The 23,756-nt window shown below is 46.9% G+C and overlaps 1 protein-coding gene across 3 annotated transcripts in view; it reads left to right on the top strand.

Annotated features, from left to right (window-relative positions):
* Positions 1 to 23,756, top strand: part of SFSWAP (splicing factor SWAP) — a 69,933-nt gene that overhangs the window by 38,992 nt on the left and 7,185 nt on the right. For all 3 annotated transcript variants that reach the window (XM_077875199.1, XM_077875198.1, XM_077875200.1), the window contains exons 12-15: positions 421 to 651; positions 1,687 to 1,877; positions 11,726 to 11,991; positions 18,817 to 18,942. In XM_077875199.1, the coding sequence (XP_077731325.1) occupies positions 421 to 651; positions 1,687 to 1,877; positions 11,726 to 11,991; positions 18,817 to 18,942 (814 nt within the window). The remainder of the gene's footprint in view (positions 1 to 420; positions 652 to 1,686; positions 1,878 to 11,725; positions 11,992 to 18,816; positions 18,943 to 23,756) is intronic.

Raw genomic sequence — 23,756 nt, 5'->3', positions numbered from 1 at the left:
AGAGTTGGGATTTTTTAGAAATACCTTTTCATTAGTGGAGTTGCGTCATATGCCTGTTTGACCTATGCAAATTCAGCCATATGCTAAGCCCAGAAAAAGAAGGAAAACCCCAGTGAAAATTGACCCTTTACAAATGTAGCAACCCTGACTTGCACTCAGCACCTGCGTCCCTGGCAAGGCTTGCATGGGGTCCCTCAGTGAGCCAGCCCAGCCTCCCTGCATGCAGCGTGCATTTAAAACAGCCCACTTCGACAACACAGGTGTTGCTCACTTTCTCTAGAACCTCCTCTGCGTGACATGTGGCTCGTCTCAGGACATTACCTCGCCAACTGATGATCCTGTGTGTGGTGGGGCCTATGAGGGTTTCTGCTTTGTGCTTCCACATATTTAAAACTGTATCACCATTTTCACTCTTTTCAGCTTCATTTGCTCCAATAAGCTTTGCAATCAAGGCCAAAGAAAATGATCTGCTTCCCCTGGAAAAAAATCGTGTTAAGCTAGATGATGACAGTGATGATGATGAAGAAGGCAAAGAAGGCCAAGAAAGTTGTAGTAGTACTACAAACACTAACCTGGCAGTCGCCCCACCCTGTGTGGTAATTGAGGAGAAGCGGCCTCAACTTACCCAGGAGGAGCTGGAAGCAAAACAAGGTTTGTCAATACATTTTCACCTTCTTGAAAGAACAACAGAGCGTAAACACGAGATTAACACATTAAGCCAGCAGCACAGGGACTGAACTGGCCCCAGCCTTTGGACATCAGGACCATGGGGGTTCAGGCAAAGTTCTCTATTAGAGCAGCGAGCATTGCTCTTCCTTAAGCATCAGATGCAGTGACACTGGCACGTGGTTTCTACAGAAATGAGTCTGCCGAGAGTGCCTTTATCGAGGGTGGGGGGCCTTTGTACTCTGACAGCAGCCTTGGGGGGAGTGCTCAGCGTGTGTTCCTGGCTCAGATCCTGTACCAGACAAGGACATGCCCTTTTGTGAGCCATCACACCCTGCAACGTAACACGGGCAGGAGCTGGTTTCCAGGCTGGGGCTCTCCTCATGGGTCCTGGCCAGCCCACCATTTGCCCCCAGCACCACCAGCGGTATGTGCACAGGCGCCCCATAGGCTCCCACCCCTTCCCCAGAACATATTCTGTTCTGCACTAAAATAGTTCATTAACTCCAGCCTCAGCCGCTCACATCTGTTCTTCCTGGGTCTGTATGCTCTTTCTGTATGTGCATGCATGAATGAAGCAGCATTTATAGACGGATGCCTTACTCAGGCCTGGCATTGTGCAGAGTTGCCCTCTCAGCAGGCTCAGCTCTGTGCATGAGTCTAAACTGAGCAATGTGTCGAATGATCTGGAGTTGACACTTGTAGCACAGCATTCCTTGTCAGAGAGGAGTACTTATGCTGCATGTTGATGAGCGCCACCCTGAGGTTTCCATGATTCCAGCTCTTCCTGGTATGGAATCCCATCAACCTTCTGACTGATTTTGAAGGTGAAATATTAAAAATACTAATAATATACATTTTGAACTAATTCTCTCAAATTTCACTTTGATTATCCTGAAATTTTAGAACAACTGCATCATATTTCATGACCCTTTTATGCCTGTGAAAATTAAGACAGCAAGGTGTTTATAAAATACCACGTGTTCTAAACCTCACTTTCTTCTGTGTTTATTCCTGAAGCAAAGCAAAAGCTGGAGGACCGACTCGCGGCTGCTGCCAGAGAGAAGCTAGCTCAGGCATCTAAGGAATCCAAGGAGAAACAGCTTCAGGCTGAACGTAAAAGGAAAGCAGCTTTATTTTTACAAACCTTAAAAAATCCTCTGCCAGAAGCAGAAATCGGAAAAGTTGAGGAAAATCCTTTCAATGTAGAGGTGAGTTGAAAATCCACATCAGCATTCCAGGTAAAAGCGAATGAGGGTGGGTGCCTCTGGCCCAGGTGCAGGATGTTAGCAGGCCCTGCTCTTCCCCCATGGGGCTGGCACGCTTCTCCTGCCCCACGGCAGCCTCTGAGGGCTTCCCTGGAAGGAACGTGCATCCGCCTGGGGACATGCTCTGCCAGAGCACTGATATCTTGGGTCCGTATGAACATCAGTAATTAACTTAAAAAGCAAAGTAAGATGTGTTCACAGGGAAAAAAATTTTATAAAAAATGTGTTCACGGCCACGTTCTCTGACAAGGAACCAGCCTTCCCAGCTCCTTACTGAGCAAGGGAGTCCACTTAGCCCCATACACGTTTCCTCCCGTACCCCTGGGCTCAGGACAAGGCCTCTCCACGGTCCCCAGCTTGCCCTGCAGTGGTCTTGCCCTGTAACATAGAAGGGGCTATGCTCTTTCACTTTGATCACAGTGATGATTCTGAGAGTCTGGGACCATCACTCATTGCGGATTCGGGCTGTAGGTGGCCACTAGGTCTGTTTGTTAGGTAGGAACCAGCACCCTGCATGCCGGGCTCCTGCCTCCTGCTGCAGGCCAAGCTTGCTGTCTCCCATCTCAGGTTGGTCTGGAGCTCCATCAGGAACAGGCAGAGTCAGACACACCTCCAAGGGAATGCTCATGGCTCCTGGGGGCAGGGGGGCTCTGAGTGGGTGTTGTGTGTCCCTGCACTATTCTGATGCCGTCTGTGCGCTGAGAGGTGTAGGTAGTGGACATCTGCATATGGACGTATGTAACCATTATATTATGTGGTCACATCTGTATTTCCTAACAGTGTTGTGTTTTGTTTTTTTAAAGATTTTTTTTATTTATTCATGATAGACACAGAGAAAGAAAGAGAGGCAGAGACACAGGCAGAGGGAGAAGCAGGCGCCATGCCAGGAGCCCGATGCGGGACTCGATCCCGGGACTCCAGGATCGCGCCCTGGGCCAAAGGCAGGCGCTAAACTGCTGAGCCACCCAAGGATCTCCAACAGTGTTGTGTTTGAATGAAAACTCGATCACAACCAGAATTGTTCATCGTTAATACGCAGTTTTCCCCAGTCTACTGTGTTACCCCTCACAGCTACCAGAATTATTTCCCTAAACATCAGATAGGCTGCAACTTCACTTTTTCCCTGTTGATACATAGATGGCACCTCCCGTCCTTGTTGTTGTTTTTTTTTTTTTTTAAGATTTTATTTATTTATGAGAGACACAGAGAGAGAGAGGCAGAGACATAGGCAGAGGGAGAAGCAGGCTCCATGTAGGGAGCCTGATGTGGGACTCAATCCTGAGACTCTGGGATCACGACCTGAGCCAAAGGCAAACGCTTAACCGCTGAACTACCCAGGCATCCCACTGTCTTTGTTTTCAGGCATGTGTTCTGAATCTGTAATATGTAGAAATGAGTGTGTATGCTTCTTGTTGAAGTCACTGGATCAGTCTTCTTGCATATCTAGTGGGAAAGATTGTAGCCCCTAAACTATTTCAACAAAAACACAATAGTAGTTAACAGATGGTAATAAATGTCTTTAATTGCTTTGAAACAAAAATACTTTTAATTACATTGGCGATTGTCATAAATGGGATTCAGCCTCCGAGTATTTCAGCCTAAAGCAGCTTCTGGAGACAGGTTACCCTGCCTTCGTGGAATGTTTTGTGCGCACTTCACTTGCGGGTGTTGAATTCTGGCATGCATGGGGCTGTGAGAGCTTTTGGGGCTTGGCCTCCACGTGCCCAGCATGAGGAAAAGGGGGTCAGTCAGCAAAAGTGGATGACACCCCAGGTCTGTGTGAGCAGCTGTATGTATGGAGGGCAGCGTGGGGACACACCTCAAAAGGCCTGGCCCAAATCCTGGCAGGACTTGCTGCAGTTCATCTGCCCCAGGGTGCAGCAGTATCTGCTTTCACTTCTGTTAATGCAGCGCATGCACATGATATAAAACGTTCACATGCAAGGGAGAGGCAGTTTTCCCTGCTTGTATGTTCTTGTTTTACAATTCCTATGGAAATACCGATATCTTACTTATTTTAGGGCTTTTTGTGTAAAATAAACATACGTACGCTTTATCACTTTAAGCCTTTTTAAGCACATAGTTCAGTGACACTGAATACACTCCCATCATGTGCAGCCACCACCATCCACCTCCAGGACATCTTCATCCTCCCAATGAGGTGCTGCCCCCTGAATTGCTGATGACCCAGCGCCTGGCGCCCACACCCATGCTATCCATCCGATCAGCCTGGCTGCTCTCAGGGCCCCGTGGATGAGGAGCCTGACCGTATTGGTTCCTCTGGGACCAGCTTACATCACTTCTCACTACATCCTTTAAGCTGAAGAATGCTCCATTGTATGTGAATGCTGCCTTTTATTTCTTGGGTATTCTCAAGGGAAAACCATGGGTAGACTAAAATATCACAATAATAGGATCACATCCTGTGCGTTATTCTGGCATACGGGTCTTCTCACCTCTTACAGAGCCCATTCCTATCCATGGTGGGGTTGCGCTTGAGTGTTTATTGAGTAAGTAGCTGTCAGCCCTGTGCCAGCCAGTCTGTGGTAGGCATGCAAGCTGTTCCTGGGTCTTACCACTAGAACCATGCTGCTTTAGTCTGTTCCTGTGTCCTGTGCACTCACTTCAGTGTGTGTGTCCATGTGGTAAATCCCTGACCGTGGAAATGCTTTTAAAATTTCATGCGCTGCTAAATTAGCCCCTAAAATGATTATAGAAGTTTTTGTCTGTCTCCGGGGGGCCATGAAACCCCTACCAGCCCCATTTGTCAGCAGCCTTTGATTCTTGTCGGTCTGACAGGTTGGGAAGTTTGGTGTTGCCTCTATTTGTAGCTGTTGGTGACACTGACTGACTTCATGGGCTGCATGGCATTCTGGCCCCTGCCCCCCGAGGGCTACTCTCGTAGCCACCCTCATTTCCCCTGGCTGTCTACCTGACTCTCCTGTGACCAGTATCATAGAAGCTTTTCCTCTTTGTCTGTTGTGGCTTATCCCACTTGCAGCTAGTTCAGCTTGAGGAGCATGTACCAAACCACCTGATCCCTCACCTTTACCCTTGTATCAAAGGCTACCTGGCGAATACACCAGCCTCCACCTGCACCTTGACCCTTTCTGTCCCCTCTGCCCACTGTATGTGAGGAGAGGGCATCTTATAATCAGGCACAAGCTTATGTGACGCTTTAAAGCGTGTTCATCAACATGGACAGGTACTGACCATACGTTGTTAAGCAGTGTGTGAGATACAGAGAAGCATGTATGTGAGTACTACTTAGAAATCCGTGTACACATTGTGGTTTTGGTGTGTGTTCTTGATCCAAAATGAAGAGAAACCAGAGGTCTTAAATTTGAGCCCCTTTGAGTTATCATGTGGTCATTTGTACAGGAACAGCTCATTTAAAAAAAATAATAAAAATAAAATAAATAAATAATAAAAAGGAACAGCTCATTTCAGGACACCCTTTAAACACCAGCAGTTTGTTGAGGTTAACAATCCATAATGATGCCAAGTTTATAGGCCCAGCAAGAGTTCTCAAGGAAATGAGAACAAAGATCAATCTGGCTTCTATTGTACTTGAGGTGCCAGGACCCTTTGGAAGACAAATTAGAAGCCTGTTTCTTATCCAGTGACTACACGATCACATGTGTCCACCAGCATGGTCTTGCAGCACACAAAGCAGCTGTGACTAGATGAGAGTGTGGGTGATGCCCTGGGGCCTTGGGAGGTGGAGAGGGGATCTGGGCGGGGCTTTGAGGAACCTTGATAATGCTGAGAGGTGACAAAGTAGAGGGGGCCCTCCAGGGCCAAGGACCTCTGATTGGTGGAGGTGGGCACAGCCCTGTACCCAGGTGTCTGGAGGAGAAGGCACAGTTGGCATGGTGATGCAGCAGCTGTCTGGTGGAACCAGAGTGGGACACAAATGAGGAAGAGCATTTCCATAGGAAGACTACATTCTGTGTGGACATAGATGACTGGGTAAGACCAAGGTGCCCACCCACAGAACATGCAGCGTCGTCTTAGGAAAAGCATGGGCACTCTGCTCCTGGCTGTGGGCTCGTTTCAGAAGAGGAGCTGCCATGCAGGCAGGACACATTGCTGACGGGCAGTATTAGAGGATGCGCTTCAAAGTCTGAAATCTCAGACTTACAGTAAAATCTGGAGACTTATGCAGAACTGCCTCATTTTTGTAGTTAGTGTAGTGTCATTTCACAAATGAGATTGTGTTTTAAAGTACATGTTCATCTGCTTTGAGCAATTCATTTTCCCCCAGCAGGCCATAATAGTTGTCAGTTTTGTGCTAATTTGTTGGCAAATACTTCATTGTGATCAAAGGACTGACTAGTGTCATTTCCCAATATCCGTAAGTTAGGCAGAGTAAGTTTTTAAATACTCTCATAATTTTCCAAAATTTCACCTTTGATTTCTCCCAAACGCCACTCAGATCAAGTCTGTGTCCTCCCCTCTCCCGTGGTGGTTTGTACTTTGATCATTTTTGCTGGGATATTAATATCCCATCCCAGAAAGGCAGCTCTGCTCGTTTGGTGCTGGTCAGCATGCACGCCAGTGGCTATGCCTCCTGGAGGCATTTCCTTTATTTTGTTTTATTTTATTTTTATTTTATTTCATTTCATTTCATTTCATTTCATTTATAAGAGATGCAGAGAGAGAGACAGAGGGGCAGAGACACACGCAGAGGGAGAAGCAGGCTCCATGCTGGGAGCCTGATGTGGGACTCAGTCCCGGGACTCCAGGATCATGCCCTGGGCCAGAGGCCGGCACTAAACCACTGATCCCCCCAAAGACATTTCCATCAGCCTCTCATTGATGACATGTACAGAGGGTTCGGCCAGGTATCTTCAGACACCAGAGCAAGAGGTGTGGAGCCGCAGGCAAACTCTGTCTTCCAGGGTGCTTGTGTGTGCCATTCATGTTAGCAAGGCAATAGGGACTCTGGTGAAGCCAGAAATAGCATTTATGCGGAGTTGTTTTCAAGGTGCACTGTCCATTATGGTAGCCTCCAGCTACCCATGGTTAATTTAAATGTAACTTAATAAAGATTAAATAGGGGCGCCCGGGTGGCTCATTTGGTTAAATGCCTGCCTTCGGCTCAGGTCATGATATCGGGGTCCTAGGTTCAGCCCCGCATTGGATTGGGCTCCCTGCCCAGCGGGGAGTCTGCTTCTCCCTCTGCCTCTCCCACTCCAGCTTGCGCATGTGCATGCACACTCTTTCTCTCTCTCTAAAATAAATAGGTAAAATCTTTTTTCATTACATAAAATTCAAAATTCAGGTCCTTAGTCATACTAGCCACATTTCGGGTGCCCCAGGAGCCACTTGTGCCCAGTAGCTAACTACAGTGGACGGACAGCACAGGCACAGAATGCTTCCATTGTTGCCACAAAGTACAGAGTAAATAGTGAATTGGGTATTAATTTTATTTTCTAGTGCTTTGAAAGTCTGGATTGCTGTACTGGTCAGGCTTTAATTTCACAAGTCAGTTTCTGCCCCCACATGGCTTAAGGAAAACCAGTAGAGAGAGGGGCTTACATTCTGAGTTCTGAGGGTGGTATAGCTCACTCGGGGCTCAAAAGGTGTCTCAAGGATTCATCTCCAGGTACAGCTTCCCCTGGCCAGCTGTGTCCTCCCACTGTGCTGCCTGCAGCCCCTGACTCCCCTCATCACCCACTAAGAAGGAAGTCCTGGACAGCTTGCTTCTTCCTGAATGTGGCATGATGACCAGGGAGGTGACACACCCTGGTCTGTCTCCTGCTCAGATAGAGAGCACTTCCTCTGGAATTCATGGATTAAGGGGGCAGACAGGGCCATTGCCCCCACAGATAGTATTTACACAAGTAGGGAAGCAGGTTTCCAATGCACTTGTCCAAACATCTTATTTCCGTTAATAGTTTGGCAGCCCAGTTGTTATCATGGGTCCACAAGACATACTTCTCTCTATAGTCCTTGAATCCTGTCTTGCCGTGTAGCAGGAATCCCTCCAGGGTAGTTGGAGAGGCTGGTGATGCACTCTTGTCCCTTAGCAAGTGATAGGAGTACCTGCCCTTCTGTTCGCATGACTAGAGCCTCAGGCCTCTGCCTAGACCTTCCGAACCACCCCTTCATCACCATCATCCTGTTCATGCAGAACAGCCATGGCCCATAAATCTCTCGAGATGGTACGTCTTTGAGCTTGGTACTAGCACTTGCTTGCAGGGGGAGGCATAACTATGGCTTAATTCAGCTCCTTCCCAGGCTGCTGGTGACCTGCATGAGGGTCATGACCAAGCCTACTCCTTCCCTGCAGAACACAGCTCATCACATGGTGATGGGGTTGTGGGAAGGTCAGGGCCTCTTTACCTTCCCAAGTACGTGGCAGCCACTCAGCTTCAAAAGTGGCAGAGGTGTGGAGGGAGGGCACCAGGTACTTGTGCCCTGGGACTAGCTGCTGGATGGCAGTAACTGGGCAGGTGGTATTTGTTACCTTTTGTTTTGTTTGTTAAGTCTAATTGCTGAATTTCTAAGTATTCTCTTGGTACTTTAAGCTGGGGTCATCACAACCCTTAGTTCATTTGGGGAAAGCCCTCCCCCCATTGTTGCTGATTTTCTCTTTAATGGTGAACAATAATCATCAGAATAAATAGATCCCATGACTCGATTACAATTTCTGTTTTGAAAATGTTGCTTTAGGGACACCTGGGTGGCTCAGTGGTTGAGCATTTGCCTTCAGCTCAGGTCATGAGTCCCGGAATTCCGGGATTGAGTCCCACATTGGGCTTCCTGCATGGAGCCTGCTTCTCCCTCTTCCTAAGTCTCTGCCTCTCTCTGCATGTCTCTCATGAATAAATAAATAAAATCTTAAAAAAAAAAAAAAAAGTTGGTTTAATTACCCGTTGCCTCAAATGGAGTACTAAACTTCACCCACTGTGAAGCATCGCTAATGACAGGCAGTATGTTGAGATGAAGACAGAGAAGCAGTACTAAGTTCAGAGATGGGAGCTGCCAGGTTGGCAGTAAAAATGTAAATAGAAATTCAGCCCATGGGGCGCCTGGGTAGCTTCGTCGGTGAAGCCTCTGCCTTCAGCTCAGGTCATGATCCTGGGATCGAGTCCTGCATTTGGCTCCCTGCTCCCCTTCTCCCTCTGCCCCTCCCCTGCTTGTGCTTGCATGCACACACGCTCTGCCTCTCAAATAAGCGAATAAAATCTTGTTTAAAAAAAAGGAAAGAAACAAACTCATCTTGAGAGCCACGGCACACACTTTGTGCTTCAGGCTGCACTGCAGCCCTTTCCCTCATTCCAGTGGCCAATGGCCATGTCCCTAGTGAGTGCCATGGTTCTGTCCCGTAGAAGTACAGAGGGAGAGTCCTGAGAGAGATGCAGCCCTGGGTTTCCCTGGGAGTCCCAGGGCCTCCTTTGCTGGTCTCAGGAAGGACCAGAGGTGGCTCCACTGCACTCCTTCCTCTGCTTGTGGCGTCAACACTCATTTGGCTTTCACAGGGGGCTTGCATGCCATCTCTGGGTGCTGGGTTTGTCCCCAGCTTCAGTCTTGCCTTTCTTGCAACGTGAGTCCCTAATTCATTGGGAGTTTTTAAAACTACCCCAAGCTGATTTTCCTGCTGCGCAGCAGCTGAGTTCTCCCTCACTCTGCATACGTGTACCATGCCCACAGCACCAGGCGGGGGCTGGGTGGCCTCCCTTTCCTCAGCCTCTATAAAGCTGCAGAGCTTCCTGCACTGGGTTGGGGTGTCGTGTAATCTGTCACGGACAAGTCTTGACCAGTGCCTGAGCCCAACTGAGTGTTCTCAGACATGGAGGTCAATTTCCTGTCTAGGGTTGAGATGGGCACCCTGAGCCAGTTTAGGCCAAGCTTTAGAGACAAGCCCACAGTGCTGCTGCCATGGAAGGTGGGGAGTGAGGACCAGAACAGGTGCCATGCAAGGTCTTTGCCCTCCTCCTGCTGGCTTCCGTTACTGTGTTACCATAGGTGGAAGAAACTGCTTGGGACAGGGCACTTTGTGAACAGGACATGTTCTCGAGCATCTCAGTCTTGCTGGCTTGTACATATGCCCCCTTTGGGCCTCTGCTCACAGAAGGGCAGGTGGGAGAGAGTGACATGAACATCAGCAGGAAGTGGGGACATGGCCAAGGGGTGAGCACATCTCCATTTGATGAGCACCTTGCTTTTTTTTCTCAAAGCCAAAAAAAGTGTAGCTTTAGCAGGAAGCACTGTCCCCTCATCCAGCAGGCCTTGTCCACATGGACCACAGGAACCCAGGGAAAGGAAGGGAGCAGTTGCACAATCCCACAGACCCTGTCCCACAGGCACACCCCTCCCTCTAGTTCAGCACCGGCCTTGAGCTATTCCAAATGCAGAGTCTCAGTATGTCTTGCAGTGTGTAGTGTTTAATGGCTGCTGGTAAAGCTCACTTAAAGTGAATTGAGGAGTGACCTTCTCAGGGACAATAGGCAAACAGCATGTGGGATGGTGTTGGGGGTTCGGGTTTTGGTGGGGTTTGAGGTTTTTTGTTTTTTTGTAAACTCATTATTTTATAATGTGATGTGGGCAAATGTTAATGTCAGTGGAGGTCGGATTACCACCTCATTTTTAAAGGTTGAGCACTCTTTCACTGTCCAGATGCACCCTGTGAAACCGCCTTTGACGGTCATTTGGGTGGTTTGAAGGTCTTGGTCATTACAGAGTAGTGTAGCACAGGACCTCGGGCATGCATCCTGCACACTTTGGATGAGTGCTCTTTAGAAGAAATTCCTGAAACTGGCATTGCCCTGGATAATGCTCACAGCTGATCAGCTACCCATCTCTGAGTCTGTGTGCTGGAGTTCCCACTGTGGGGATTCAGGGTGAGCGGCCCCTCTGTGTGTTTCCTGTGGATGAAGGGGTTTATGGTGAACGATCATTGAGTGCAGAAGTGTGCAGTGTGCTAAATCAGCATGTGCAGACTGGGTCGTGGCCATGGACTCACCTAGTTAAGGACTGCCACGTGTGCATTGTTTTCCCTGACGTTACTGAGCTGTGACTGGCGCGCAGCACCATGTGCATGAGATCCACGACATGATTACTTCACTTAGGTGTATTGCAAAGAGATGACCACAGGGTTTAGTTAATATCCCTCAACTCACACAGGTACAGGAAGGAAAGAAGGAAGGTTTTTCCTTTTGACAAAGTTTTAAAAATCAAACAGGAGGGATCCCTGGGTGGCGCAGCGGTTTAGCGCCTGCCTTTGGCCCAGGACGCGATCCTGGAGACCCAGGATCGAATCCCACGTCGGGCTCCCGGTGCATGGAGCCTGCTTCTCCCTCTGCCTGTGTCTCTGCCTCTCTCTCTCTCTCTCTCTGTGTGTGTGACTATCATAAATAAATAAAAATTAAAAAAATCAAACAGGAACCTCTTCTGGTTCAAGGCTTTTTTAAAAAATTATTTTCAGATTGATAGATTCATAAAAGCATAATGCTGGAGGTTTGAAAATGTCTCTATCCCTGGAAAGTCACAATTATTTTTGAAGGAACAAGCACGGCTTTTTTTCTGACACCGTGTCCCTGGTACCACATTCGCTTCATCAGGTTGAGCGCTGCCGGCGGGGGAAATCGTCATGTATACTCCTGGTATCTGCAAAGCCACCACTTCTGCAGAGATACGAGGGCAGTATTTTAGAGATGTGGTCCTAAGACACGTTGGTGCATTAAAGTGTGTGAAGGCCCCAAAGTAGAAATTGTATGTATGTGCATTTTAAAATGTCCTATTTTCCCTCTTAACATTCAGATGTTTGCTTCTGTTCCCAGGAAGCCAGTGTTGTGCCCTGTCCTCTACTGGCTGGAGGCAGACCTCAGCCAGCTTCAGATGTTAAAGCCCCAGAAGGACCCTCCAGCAAAAGTAAAGACCCACCAAGAGAAGAGGAGAAAGAGAGAAAGAAAAAGAAGCATAAAAAGCGTTCTCGAACAAGGTCACGCTCCCCCAAGTACCACTCGTCATCCAAGTCCAGGCCCAGGTCCCACTCAAAAGCAAAGCACTGTCTCCCCAGCGCCTATCGGACAGCACGGCGCTCCAGGTGGGTGCGCAGGGCGCCCGTGGTACAGGCCTGACGTGGGTGCTGGGCCCTCCTTCCCCGGCGAGGTGGGGGCAAGTGCAGACCTTGGGAATGCTTGCATGCAGATGCAGCTTGCAGACCCAAATGGCGTCTTTTCAGGTTGTTTTTTATTTTCATTTCATTTCCTTTTTTTATTTATTTATTTATTCATTCATTCATTCATTCATTCATGAGAGACAGAGAGGCAGAGACATAGGCAGAGGGAGAAGCAGGCTCCCTGCGGGGAGCTGATGGAGGACTTGATCCCAGGACCCCCGATCACTCCCTGAACCAAAGGCAGATGCTCAACCACTGAGCCTCACAGGTGTCCCTATTTTCATTTCTAAGGCTCATCAACTATGGTCCAATTTTTTAAAAACAGAATATGTTTTAATAGATCTTGGAGGCAAGTCTAGCACATGTGTTCACTATCTGACTCACAAGGGTGGCATGTCCTGTCTTGTTGGAGTGGCCTTTCCCGTGCACATTCCCTTTACACGCATGCACATTGTGACAGAAGAAAGTGTGACCATGTGGGCTGTGCGCAGCTCCTCTGCACAGTGTCCATGGCAGCACCCACCTTTTCCCTCCATCGATTTCCCTATGGCCTCCCGTAGGAGGGCTGTTACTGGCCGCCTGAGAGAGCAGATGAAGACTTGAGGCCACAGATACAAACACATCCCCTAAAGGATCACAGAGTTCACTGCTCAGTGAGGCAATTCCATTTTGTTTCAGGTAACTGGCTTGCAGGAGGTTTGAAAAGTAAACATCTGGTTTTAAAACCTGCATCATGCATTGCGATCTATTACTAAGTATTGATTGTACTCTGCCAGCTTTCTCTCTGGTGCATCACTTGGACTCCTGGGATCCCGTGTTTCTTCTGTAATTGGTGCTGGTTCCCCTTTCCCTGGGAAAGTGCAGATACCCTGCACTTTCTGTATTTAAAACGCATTCATCTATGAATATATCCTAAAAACAACAGGCTTTCCCTGTTTTTACCCAGACTGGACCTCAAAGGCTTTACAAGCATTGACACTTACCTATCAATAGTGAAATTGGATTTGCCTCCACGTAAAAACACTTGATCCTTGAGTGTCTGCAATTTTAACACTTTAGAAGTTCCATCATGACAGGCACACACCCCACACAGACACATACATGTGCACATACCATACATATGCACATGCAGACACACACCCACACACCTTGCTGTTTTGTTTTGTTTTGTTTTTTAAGATTTTATTTATTTATTCATGAGAGACAGAGAGAGAGAGAGGCAGAGACACAGACAGAGGGAGAAGCAGGCTCCATGCAGGGAGCCCAATGTGGGACTCGATCCCAGGTCTCCAGGATCACACCCTGGGCTGAAGGCGTTGCTAAACTGCTGAGCCACCAGGGCTGCCCCACCTTGCTGTTTTTTAATTAAATGAACAACTTTGCTGATACAGTTTCAATTTTGGAAGCTCCCAGGAATTTATATATAAACATCAAAACAGGGATCCCTGGGTAGCGCAGCGGTTTAGCGCCTGCCTTTGGCCCGGGGCGTGATCCTGGAGACCCGGGATCGAATCCCACGTCGGGCTCCCGGTGCATGGAGTCTGCTTCTCCCTCTGCCTGTGTCTCCGCCTCTCTCTCTCTCTCTCTCTCTGTGACTATCATAAATAAATAAAATTAAAAAAATAAAAATAAAAAAAAAAATAAAAAAAATAAACATCAAAACATTTTAAAGTTTCTTTTTTGATAGTTTCTTACATTATCATGTAGTGGACATAAGTAACATAGGCCCACATGAGCCCTCTGAGCAATAACGTGCACAGTAAACTCCAGCCAGCTGTCCTTCACTGCAGGACTCTAGCAAAAGAGACCATAATTCCCTCCTAATCCCTAGTCTGGGGCCTGGCAACGATGAAAGCGCCTCACCTCACATCTTCAGTGTGATAGGAGTTCTGTTCTGACATTGATGTTCAACAAGTACAGTGTGAAGTATGGCCCATCCCCAGGGGTGAGGAGGACAGCATACTGGCCACAAACATTTCCCCATATTGTTCTCTTTTCAAGTGGAATGCTCGTCTAACACTTGGAATTTTAAGATTCTAGGTTTTATGTTCTTTTTATTGACTATAACAGAGTAAGTCATTTTATATGTTATTTTAAGACTTTTTATATAATTGGGGGGGGGGTGTTTGTTTTTTAAGATTTTATTCATGAGAGACACAGAGAGAGAGGCAGATACACAGGCAGAGGGAGAAGCAGGCTCCCTGCAAGGGAGGATCCGGATCCCAGGATCATGTCCTGAGCCAAAGGCAGACGCTCAACCCCTGAGCTACCCAGGTGTCCCTTGTTTTTGTTTTTTGAGAGAGGAAGAGGAGGAACAGAGGGAGAGAGAAAGAGAATCCCAAGCAGCTCCGCACCCAGAGCAGGCCCCACAAGGGGCGTGACCTCACAACCCCCCCGCCCCCGCCATCATGACCTGGGCTGACTGAGCCACCCAGGCATCCCTAAATGTTTTAAAAAGATTCAGAGCTATGTATTTTATACACAAATAATATTTTATATTTTTCTGTATGTTCAGTACTAACAAATGCCAGAAGCAAAATCCTCATCTTTAGTGTGTAACCTTGAGTTACAAGAAGAAATTAAGTTTAAAATGTTCTGTGTATGAGTTCTGTGGTGGCAAACCTCCAGCTTCACCCTAATTTGACCTACAGTTAAAATTAGCTGTCCGGGAATGGGTGACAGGCACTGAGGGGGGCACTTGACAGGATGAGCACTGGGTGTTATTCTGTATGTTGGTAAATTGAACACCAATAAAAAATAAATTTATTATAAAAAAATAATAAAATGAAAAAAAAATTACCTGTCAGGAGAGCTGAGTTTATAACTCTCCGAGTGTTTCAGTCCCAGGGGCTGACTGTAGTTACGAAAGCTACTTCTCAGTTCACTGGCAGTCAGATCTCCGGTATCCGATGTTGCCGTTCATGTTGGATATCAAGCCAAAGTGCAACTTCATCATAAGATAATAAAAATTATGACACAAACCTTCAAAGTGTTTGGTCTTCCATGATGTTTTGCCTTGAAAGCTCATATGTAGCGATGCTTTTTGAAGCCAGAGCCTGGGACTGAAAGGAGAAACCAGTTGGCCTTTGGCCCAGGGATGGCTCCTTCTACGGGTCGTGGCTCAGAACAGCATGTCTGCATTGTTTGGTAACGCTGCGTGTTTTCCTAAGCAGCTGTAGACCTGCTTTCTCAGTCTAGGCTCTGCCAGTGCTGATAACTTCCTGGGCCCCAGGGGACTTACCCTGCAGCAGGTTCAAACCGAGAGTGGTTGGTATTCTCGGCAAATGAATAGTTGACATGTGAAAAATTTGGTTTTAAGCAAACATTGAGGTTGCTAATGATGCTGTTATAAATTTTTCTTTAACTCTGTCTTTTCAGATAGAATTACCCATTACAGACATAATATGTACATAGGTCCTAATGAGATTTGTTTCTTAGGCCTGACACACAACTTAAATCAATTGTTTTAAAAAAAAAGACTCCTGCCAGCTCCAAGCAAAATGCACATTTGTTAATATTTGTACTTGTAGGGTTCTGTGTTTGAAATGTATATTCTTTTATGTGTTAAATTACTGAAGTGCCTTGTAGGATGTAGAAAGTTAGGGTTAGAACACCCTTTCCTAGCAGAAGTGATCTCTCTGTGAACATAGGTAATGTCTGCGTGTCTGCAGTCCAAGAAGCCAGTTTGTCCTAGGTGTAGGTTGGTGACTCTAGGTCTCCAGAGATGACCTGGTCATAGAAGAACCTTCAGTTCTAGAAATCAGTATGGTGCTTCTCAGAAAGCACAGTGAGGGATCCCTGGGTGGCGCAGTGGTTTGGCGCCTGCCTTTGGCCCAGGGCGCGATCCTGGAGACCCGGGATCAAATCCCACGTCGGGCTCCCGGTGCATGGAGCCTGCTTCTCCCTCTGCCTGTGTCTCTGCCTCTCTCTCTTTCTCTCTGTATGACTATCATAAATAAATAAAAAATTTAAAAAAAAAAAGAAAGCACAGTGATTACCACACAGTGTTTAGTGTCTTTTAAACCAATATTAAAGTGTAAGACTTTTTTTCCTCTGGTTTTTTTTTTTCTTTCTTTTTTTTTTTTTTTTTTGAAGATTAATTTATTAGAACGGACATGCAAGGCAGGGAGGGGCAGAGAGAGAGGGAGAGAAACTCTCACAGAGCCTGATGCAGGGCTCAATCTCATGACCCTGAGATCAGGACTTAAACCAAAATCAAGAATTGAACGTTCAACCTACTGAGCCACCCCAGGGCCCCACTCTGTGTTTTATGTTTATATCTCACTAGGTTCTGTGCCATAAATGGAATGAAGAAGTATTTATGCCGTTCATTATCACCTAAAAATTCAGCTTTAATAGTTCAGGTCTTTTTAAAATCTTGTAAGACTAAAGCTTGAAATTAGGTTTCCTTTAAGAATATTTTATAAGGTTGCGGGCAGCCCCAGTGGCGCAGCAGTTTGGCGCCGCCTGCAGCCTGGAGTGTGATCCTGGAGACCTGGGATCGAGTCCCACGTTGGGCTCTCTGTATGATGCCTGCTCCTCCCTCTGCCTGTGTCTCTGCCTCTCTCTCTCTCTCTGTGTCTATGAATAAATAAAATCTTTAAAAAAAAAAAAAGAATATTTTATAAGGTCGCCTTTGATGTTTGTTTCATTGGCTAGCCAGTGTTTAAGGGGTGTCAAAATGGAGGGAGATTCCAGAACAGCTTAAGCCAGCAAAATTGGGGTAATGACCATCATTAATCTCCTCATCCTACATAAGATTCCCAAGAGGTGATGCTGAGCACTTAGTGTGCTGGTGAGGGCCAACTGTTCTTGTTCTGTGGAGCTGACCCTAACCCAGCCCTGCTGCTGCATGCCCACCAGGTGCTACTCTGGAGTGATAGAGGGGCAGGGATGGAGGAAGTGGGGTGGCTCTGGTGGTTAAATGTTGGAAGGAAGAAGGCTCATTCTGCCTTTATTTGAAAGCAAACTGTTATGATTATTCAATAAAAAGTATCTGTCTCATCATACAGATGATTTACTTATAAAATGAAACTCCTGTTTCTTGCATATGTTGTGGTAGCATTATTAACCACCTAATTAGCAGAATGAAAGCATTAGTGCTTCTTTAATTAAAATAAAACCTAAGTATTATTTGAAGCTTACAGCTGCCAAAAGTAGAATCAAGATGACCTCAGATCTACTGGTGACAGCCACTTCACCTCAGAGCCCTCTCATAGTCACTGCAGAGTAATGTTGCATCAGAATTATGAATTTACAAGCCCTAAAAACTTTCACTTTTCGTGATTATCAGATTTATTGTAGAACTCTCCGTGTAAGCATTCCACGGTGTAGAGGTCTGATTAAACAGAGCTTTCTCCCGGGCTCTGGGGACTCTGAGCTTGGAGCTCAGGCTGGGCCATTCACCAGGGGCAACAGAGTTGACTCCCAGAGCTCTTTGCTAAACGTCAAAGTGTCTGATTGACCTCACCCTTATAATTTGTCACATAAATCTTAGGAAAGACCTGGGAAAAAAACACACAGTTGTGCTAGAAAGGACTCTAAGCCGATGATGGTTTACCTGGAGCAGGTTCATTCTGTGGCTGATCTTTTTCAGGAGTGACTCAGGGTTTTTTCTCTGTGACGCAGAAGCATGGAATATAATGATAAGCTGATCTTTGGAATAACAATGTGTGTTATTTAGGAAGTTTATTATAATTAAAATGATTTGGTGTAGAATTTTTCATGGCAAAATCATACTGCTCTTTGTATTATTTTTGAGTGGGTTGTCATAGAAACAGAAGGAAAAGAAATTGTTTTTTTGTCCAGATTTCTGCTTATTCTACATCTTCCTGAAACAGTAATTTCACAGAGTGAACAAAAAAGAGGAATCCTTTTTTTTTTTAAAAGAGGAATCCTAAAGTCATCGTTATGGGACCCTCCTTGGAGGGCCTTAACCCCCAGTGACTGAGGGTCTCAGTTGGGTAGAGCTCTGAGCACTGGAAGCCCTGAATGGACTATATCACTGCATGGATAGAGTGAGGAGGGTCTCCAGGAACATGGAAGGGGAGAATAAAATATTTTAACAGATGGTTTTGCATCCAAAGAATCTCCTAAACTTAGATTCTCATGAGAGATAGCATGTTCTGAATTGAATTGCTACGGCTGGTTGGTCGTTCACACCAAGAATCTGTATGATTAGTATGAACAAGAGAGGCTTCCAGATAGCGCTCTGATTTCATTACGCTTTAGTTTCTTCCTGTCGCCAGCATTCAGAACAAATAGAAATAACTCACTTAGATTTCAGTGCTTTTCCTTATGTCATTTTTTTTTTTAATTTTTTTTCCTTATGTCATTTTGATCAAGATGTCAGTGAGCTGAAAATCCTTGAGGGCAATAAAATGCACCGAGTGTAAGGATGGGAAGCTGCAGGCATGAGTTAACCGTAAATCACCTGGTCAGACCTGGAATCGGGGAGGATTGGTGCCGCTGACCATTTGGGCCAGCAACATGTAGCCTTAAGTGTGTTGTGCCCTAGGTAAGTTTAGCGTTGGTGTGACACGTGTTCCGAAGTGGGAGCAAAGTCTCTATCTCTGCCTCTGAGTCTGGATTCGATTCTGTGTCTAGAGTAGTAAAGCCGGAGGGACCTCCAAAAGGACAGATGTGACACCTGTCAGCCCACAGACACAGACCAGGCTGATCATTGCCCTAGCATGGAAGTGATAACCTGGCATCCAGATGGAGTAAAACCCCTCGTCTTCCTCTATCCAGGTCACGATCCCGGTCCCCTCGGAGAAGAGCACACTCTCCTGAGAGACGGAGGGAAGAAAGGAGTGTCCCCACTGCCTACCGGATGAGTAACAGCCCAGGCGTCAGCAGGAAGCGGACCCGGTCCAGGTAGGCATCTGTGAGTTCCTAGACACAGAGTCTGTGCTGTCAGGGAGTGTGAGGATTTGGCACACATATGTCTGAGGAGGGCTGGAGATAACCAGGGGAGCCACCCCCAGCAGATGCTCAGCCCTTAGCAGTTTTTCCATTACTCTTAGAACTGACAGCACAGGGAGTTCCATCTCAGAATCAGGATGGCATCAGGCAGTGCCCAGCACTAGCCCCTATGTCTGGCTACCCCACTGGACCCACACACACAGCTCCTTACTCTTTACCTGGTGACGGGGAAAGGAAAGGTAGTGATAGGAGACAAGAAGTCAGAAGTTTGAGTCTTGAGTGAATCTCTGCTACTGCCCTAGTGGCAGAGCCAGAGTCCTCATGGGGCCTAAGAGCAGAGACAGGCTCTGTCCTCTGACCCCTTGACTGCTGGGACAGACCTGTCTTGGTTGTGGAGAGCTAGAGAGACTGGCTCCCATGTTCATTAAAGTAGGCCTCTCAGCCATGACGCCTGGCCCCCAGGCCTCCCATTCCCAGCCAGCCAGTGTCCTCAGCTCTTCCAGGGAGAGAATGCCAAGGCACTCCACTAAAAGCACTAATACCACACCAACTTGATGGGACATGTCTGGGCCATCTGTGCCTCTCTCGGACCTGCTGGCACCCCTCACCAGGAGCATGGTGGTGGACAGGGCCACAGAAGGGTGTTTCCCTGACAGCTTTACATCACTTAGCTTCTTTGTTTCATTCTCCCCAAAAGGGAGGGGTTCTCATTTCATATGTTCTTGCATGGGAGTTAGCCCAAGCCCCGGCTCTGGTGGGTGGACAAGAAGCATTGTTCTCCCCGTGACTGAGGTGCCCAGAGGAGGCGGGTGGGGTTGTGCACATCTTAGCTTGGGTTTCATAACTGCTGCCGAGTGTGTGCAAGTCAGGACACTCGGGGTTCCTGAGCCTCCCAGATGACAGGCCGAAATGACAAGTGTTAGGGAACCAGCCATCACCTGGTCCTGGCTGTCTGCAGAGGACATGGGCTGAGCAGCCTCCTGGTGCCCTTCTCAGTGGTAGTTATAGCGGTAGCAGCTCTGGAAATACATTCCTAATGAGAACATGTTCCTGTAATCTGGCAAGTTCTGTGATAGCTCTATTCGTTGGTAAAACGTGATCTTTCTCCTAAAGCCACAGAGTCAGCAAAGGAGCTGTGAGGCTGGCAGAGTTGAGCAGATGCACTGGATGTGCAGGCTCACTCTGCTCGCGTGCAGTCTGTGCCTTACCAATCCTGCCTGAAGTACCCGCCCCCGTGCCGGGATAGCATGATGGAAATCCAAGTCCATTTGAAATCGTATTCCTTTACCAAGAAATTATTTAACATTTGAAATTCATCTTCACCTTCGGCGTATGTAAAGGGCATGGTCTAAAATTAATTCCTTGTAGCAAAAGATCTCTCCCTACAGAAGCATTCTTGCTCTGCCCTCAAATTAACCTTGCATTAAAGAAGCTGTCTCTGGAGAAGATGGTGGTTCTATTAGGAATGGTGGGAATGAGCTTTAATGAGTCGTACAAAGCAAGTGAAGGCTCTACGGATACAGAGCTGTGCTACCTACCCAAGCGGCAGGATCACCCCAGGAGCCTGACTCTGGGTGTTGGGAGCTGTGCTACATCCAGTGGGGGCCCAAGGGAGGGCATGAGTGCAGGAACGTGGTCCAAGCATGTTAACCCAGCAATCAGCATGTCCCCTGCAGCCTTCCACTCAGAGCAAGTGTAGGGCCACTGCTGTAATGTGACGGCGGGTGGCTGGTTCTCCTGCCAAGTCCGAGTTGCCCTGATCCTGTCTGATCACCCAGGCCTAGGGAGGAACTGCCTCCCACCAGAGTTGGAGGATCATTTCTACAAGCTGGTCTTTGAGTGCCGCTTTCACTGACTTCTTGTTTTGACATTTTTTTAATTTGCTAGACAGTTCTGCACTTTTTTAAAGTCCAAGGAACACTCATATGCATGTAACCACTACCTGAGTTCAGCAGGATCAGCATGTTTCTATTTGGCTGTCTCTCTTCCCTCCCTCCCTCCCTCCCTCCTTCCCTCCTTCCTTTGCGCGTGTATTGGGTGACTGACAAGTCCAGGCCAACCGTGTTACAGAGGGTTAAGTTGTCTTAGCTTGTTCCCATGGCTGGGTTCGTGCTAAATATTTTGGCAGGAGTGCTGCACGGGTAGTGTGTGACTTACCTTTGTGTCACATGAAGCGTCTGTCATCACACAGTGTCCATCTGTCCCATTATCAGTGATGCTGCATTCGATGGTGTGGTCAAGGTTGCGTGCCCCTCACAGGTCATCTGTCTATGGTTCCGTGACACAGCACCAACATCCCACTGCTAGCTAGCCACACTCTCGTTGGCCTAATCATCCACTGATGCTGAATTGGTTCTTATATTGGTGATGGCAGTGTGGTGGCTTTCACATCCCATCCCTTGTTCGCTAAAGGAGACACACACACATACCCCTTTGTTTGGTGTCCCTGTGGACTTTAGGTTTTGGGGTTTTGTTTTTTCATCTGTTGTACACGAATCCATCAACAGTATTACTCTGATGGCAGCATCCATCTCACATTTGGCCTTGTTTTTCCCAAAGCACTTTGTTGCTTTTTAGCACAAGATATTTCAGGCTTTGCTGGTGCTTTCCCTGCCCCAGCACTAGGGCCAACTGTTTATCCAGCTCTTTATTTTGGAGATCAGGATATGGTTATATGGAACATTATTTGAAGAGTAGAATGCCTGCAAATGTTTGGCCATTTTGTACCACAGCGCACCTCAGCAGGATGTCCGGTTGTTTTGTTACAGTAAATAGTACATCATTGGTCAGAGGTGGTTTGCCATTGGACACTTTTGGCTCAGCACCATGCCGGGCACATCACAGGTGTCGTGTGAATGGATGGGGCTGTGCTGTTATTACAGGCTCTTACACATTAAGTGTTACTGATTCGCAGTAGACTTTGTCAGTGAAGCACACATGTCTTCATTCCCCAGGGCAGCCACTAAAAAGAAAAGGGAGGGGTGCCTGGGTGGCTCAGTGGTTAAGTGTCTGCCTTTGGCTCAAGGTGTGATCTTTTGGTCCTGGGATCGAGTCCCACATCAGGCTTCCACAGGGAACCTGCTTCTCCCTCTGCCTATGTCTCTTCTCCTCTCTCTGTGTCTCTCATGAATAAATAAATAAAATCTTTTTAAATAAGTAAATAAAAAGAAAAAGGAGGTAAGAGCCAACCAAGAGCAGACATAAGACAGAACCTTAAAAATGCTTCACTGGTTGAAAAGAAAGCAGAAATGTGAGGAAGGGGAAGAAAAAGAATGAAAAGACAACAGAAAACAAGAGGATTGTAGACTCAACACAACCCTCGCAAGTCTGTGTGTTAAGGGCAGCCCCGGTGGCCCAGCGGTTTGGCGCCACCTTTGACCTGGGGTGTGATCCTGGAGACCCGGGATCAAGTCCCATGTTGGGCTCCCTGCATGGAGCCTGCTTCTCCCTCTGCCTGTGTCTGCCGCCCCCGCCGCCGTCATGAATAAATAAATAAAACCTTTAAAAATAAACAAACAAATAAATAAATCTGTGTGTTAAATGCAAGCAGATGAAGGACTGATGATGAGGGAAAGGGTCTAGATAGCATTAAAAAGCAAAAGCTAGTGCTAACCTGCTTATAGAGAGGCTTTCAGTGCACAAGTCAGTTAACAATTAGATGGGAAAGGACGATCATGCAATGCTCTGAGCAAGAAGGCAGGTGGCTGCACTGACGGGAGGTGCCACAGAGGATGGCCAGCCTCCAGTGGACATGGCTTCTCCAGGTGGGCACCAGGGGAGAGCACTTTATAAGGTACTTGAAGCACGGGTGCCAGGGTGGCACAACAGGTTGGGCATCCAACTCTTGATTTTAGCTCAGGTCCTGATCTCAGGGTTATGGGATTGAGCCCCATGTTGGGCTCCCTGCTGGGCATAGAGTCTACTTGAGATTCTCCCTCTGCCCCTCCCCCAACTTGTGCACTCATGCGGCACTCTCTTTCTTAAAAAAAGAAGAAATACTTGAAGCAACATGGAGAGAGCTGGGAACAGGCAGACAACAAGACAGTGTGGATGTAGAAACTATACACCTCCACTGCACTAGCTCATCCACCTGCTGTTTGTATAAGGCTCCAGAAGTCCTGGAAGACTCAGATGATGCAGAGTATATCCCCTAACACATGGCAGCAAGTCTAGAAATCTATAAAAAGGTATCTGGAAATCTGCCAAATGTTGGGAAGTTTTTATCAAAGACAAAATCAAAAGGGAAAGTAGAAAATATTTTTAAATGAATGACAGTGAAAATGTAACATAGTCAAATCTGTAGTGTGTAGGTTTGCCTAGAAGGAAGTACTAGTAGCTTTAAATGTATCTGAGAAGAAGAAAGGTCTAAAAACAATGATCTAATCCTCTGTCTTAAGCTACAGAAAGAGCAAACTAAACCCAAAGTAAGTAGAAGCAAGGAAATAATAAAGGTAAGATCAGAAATCAAGAAAATAGAAAATGCAAATAATCTTTAAGTCTATATGGAACCACAAAATACCCTGAATAGCCAAAGCAATCTTGAAAAAGAAAACCAAAGCTGGAGGCATCACAATCCCAGACTTCAAGCTATATTACAAAGCTGTAATTATCAAAACACTATGGTACTGGCAGAAAAACAGACACAGAGATCAGTGAAACAGAAGAGAGAACCCAGAAATGGACCCTCAACTCTATGGTCAACTAATCTTTGACAAAGCAGGAAAGAATATCCAATGGAAAAAAGACAGTCTCTTCAACAAATAGTG

Source organism: Canis aureus, chromosome 27, assembly GCF_053574225.1.
Source record: "Canis aureus isolate CA01 chromosome 27, VMU_Caureus_v.1.0, whole genome shotgun sequence".
NCBI classification, from domain to species: domain Eukaryota; kingdom Metazoa; phylum Chordata; class Mammalia; order Carnivora; family Canidae; genus Canis; species Canis aureus.
Note: the sequence above shows the minus strand (reverse complement) of the source record. Positions and strands in the feature narration are given on the sequence as shown.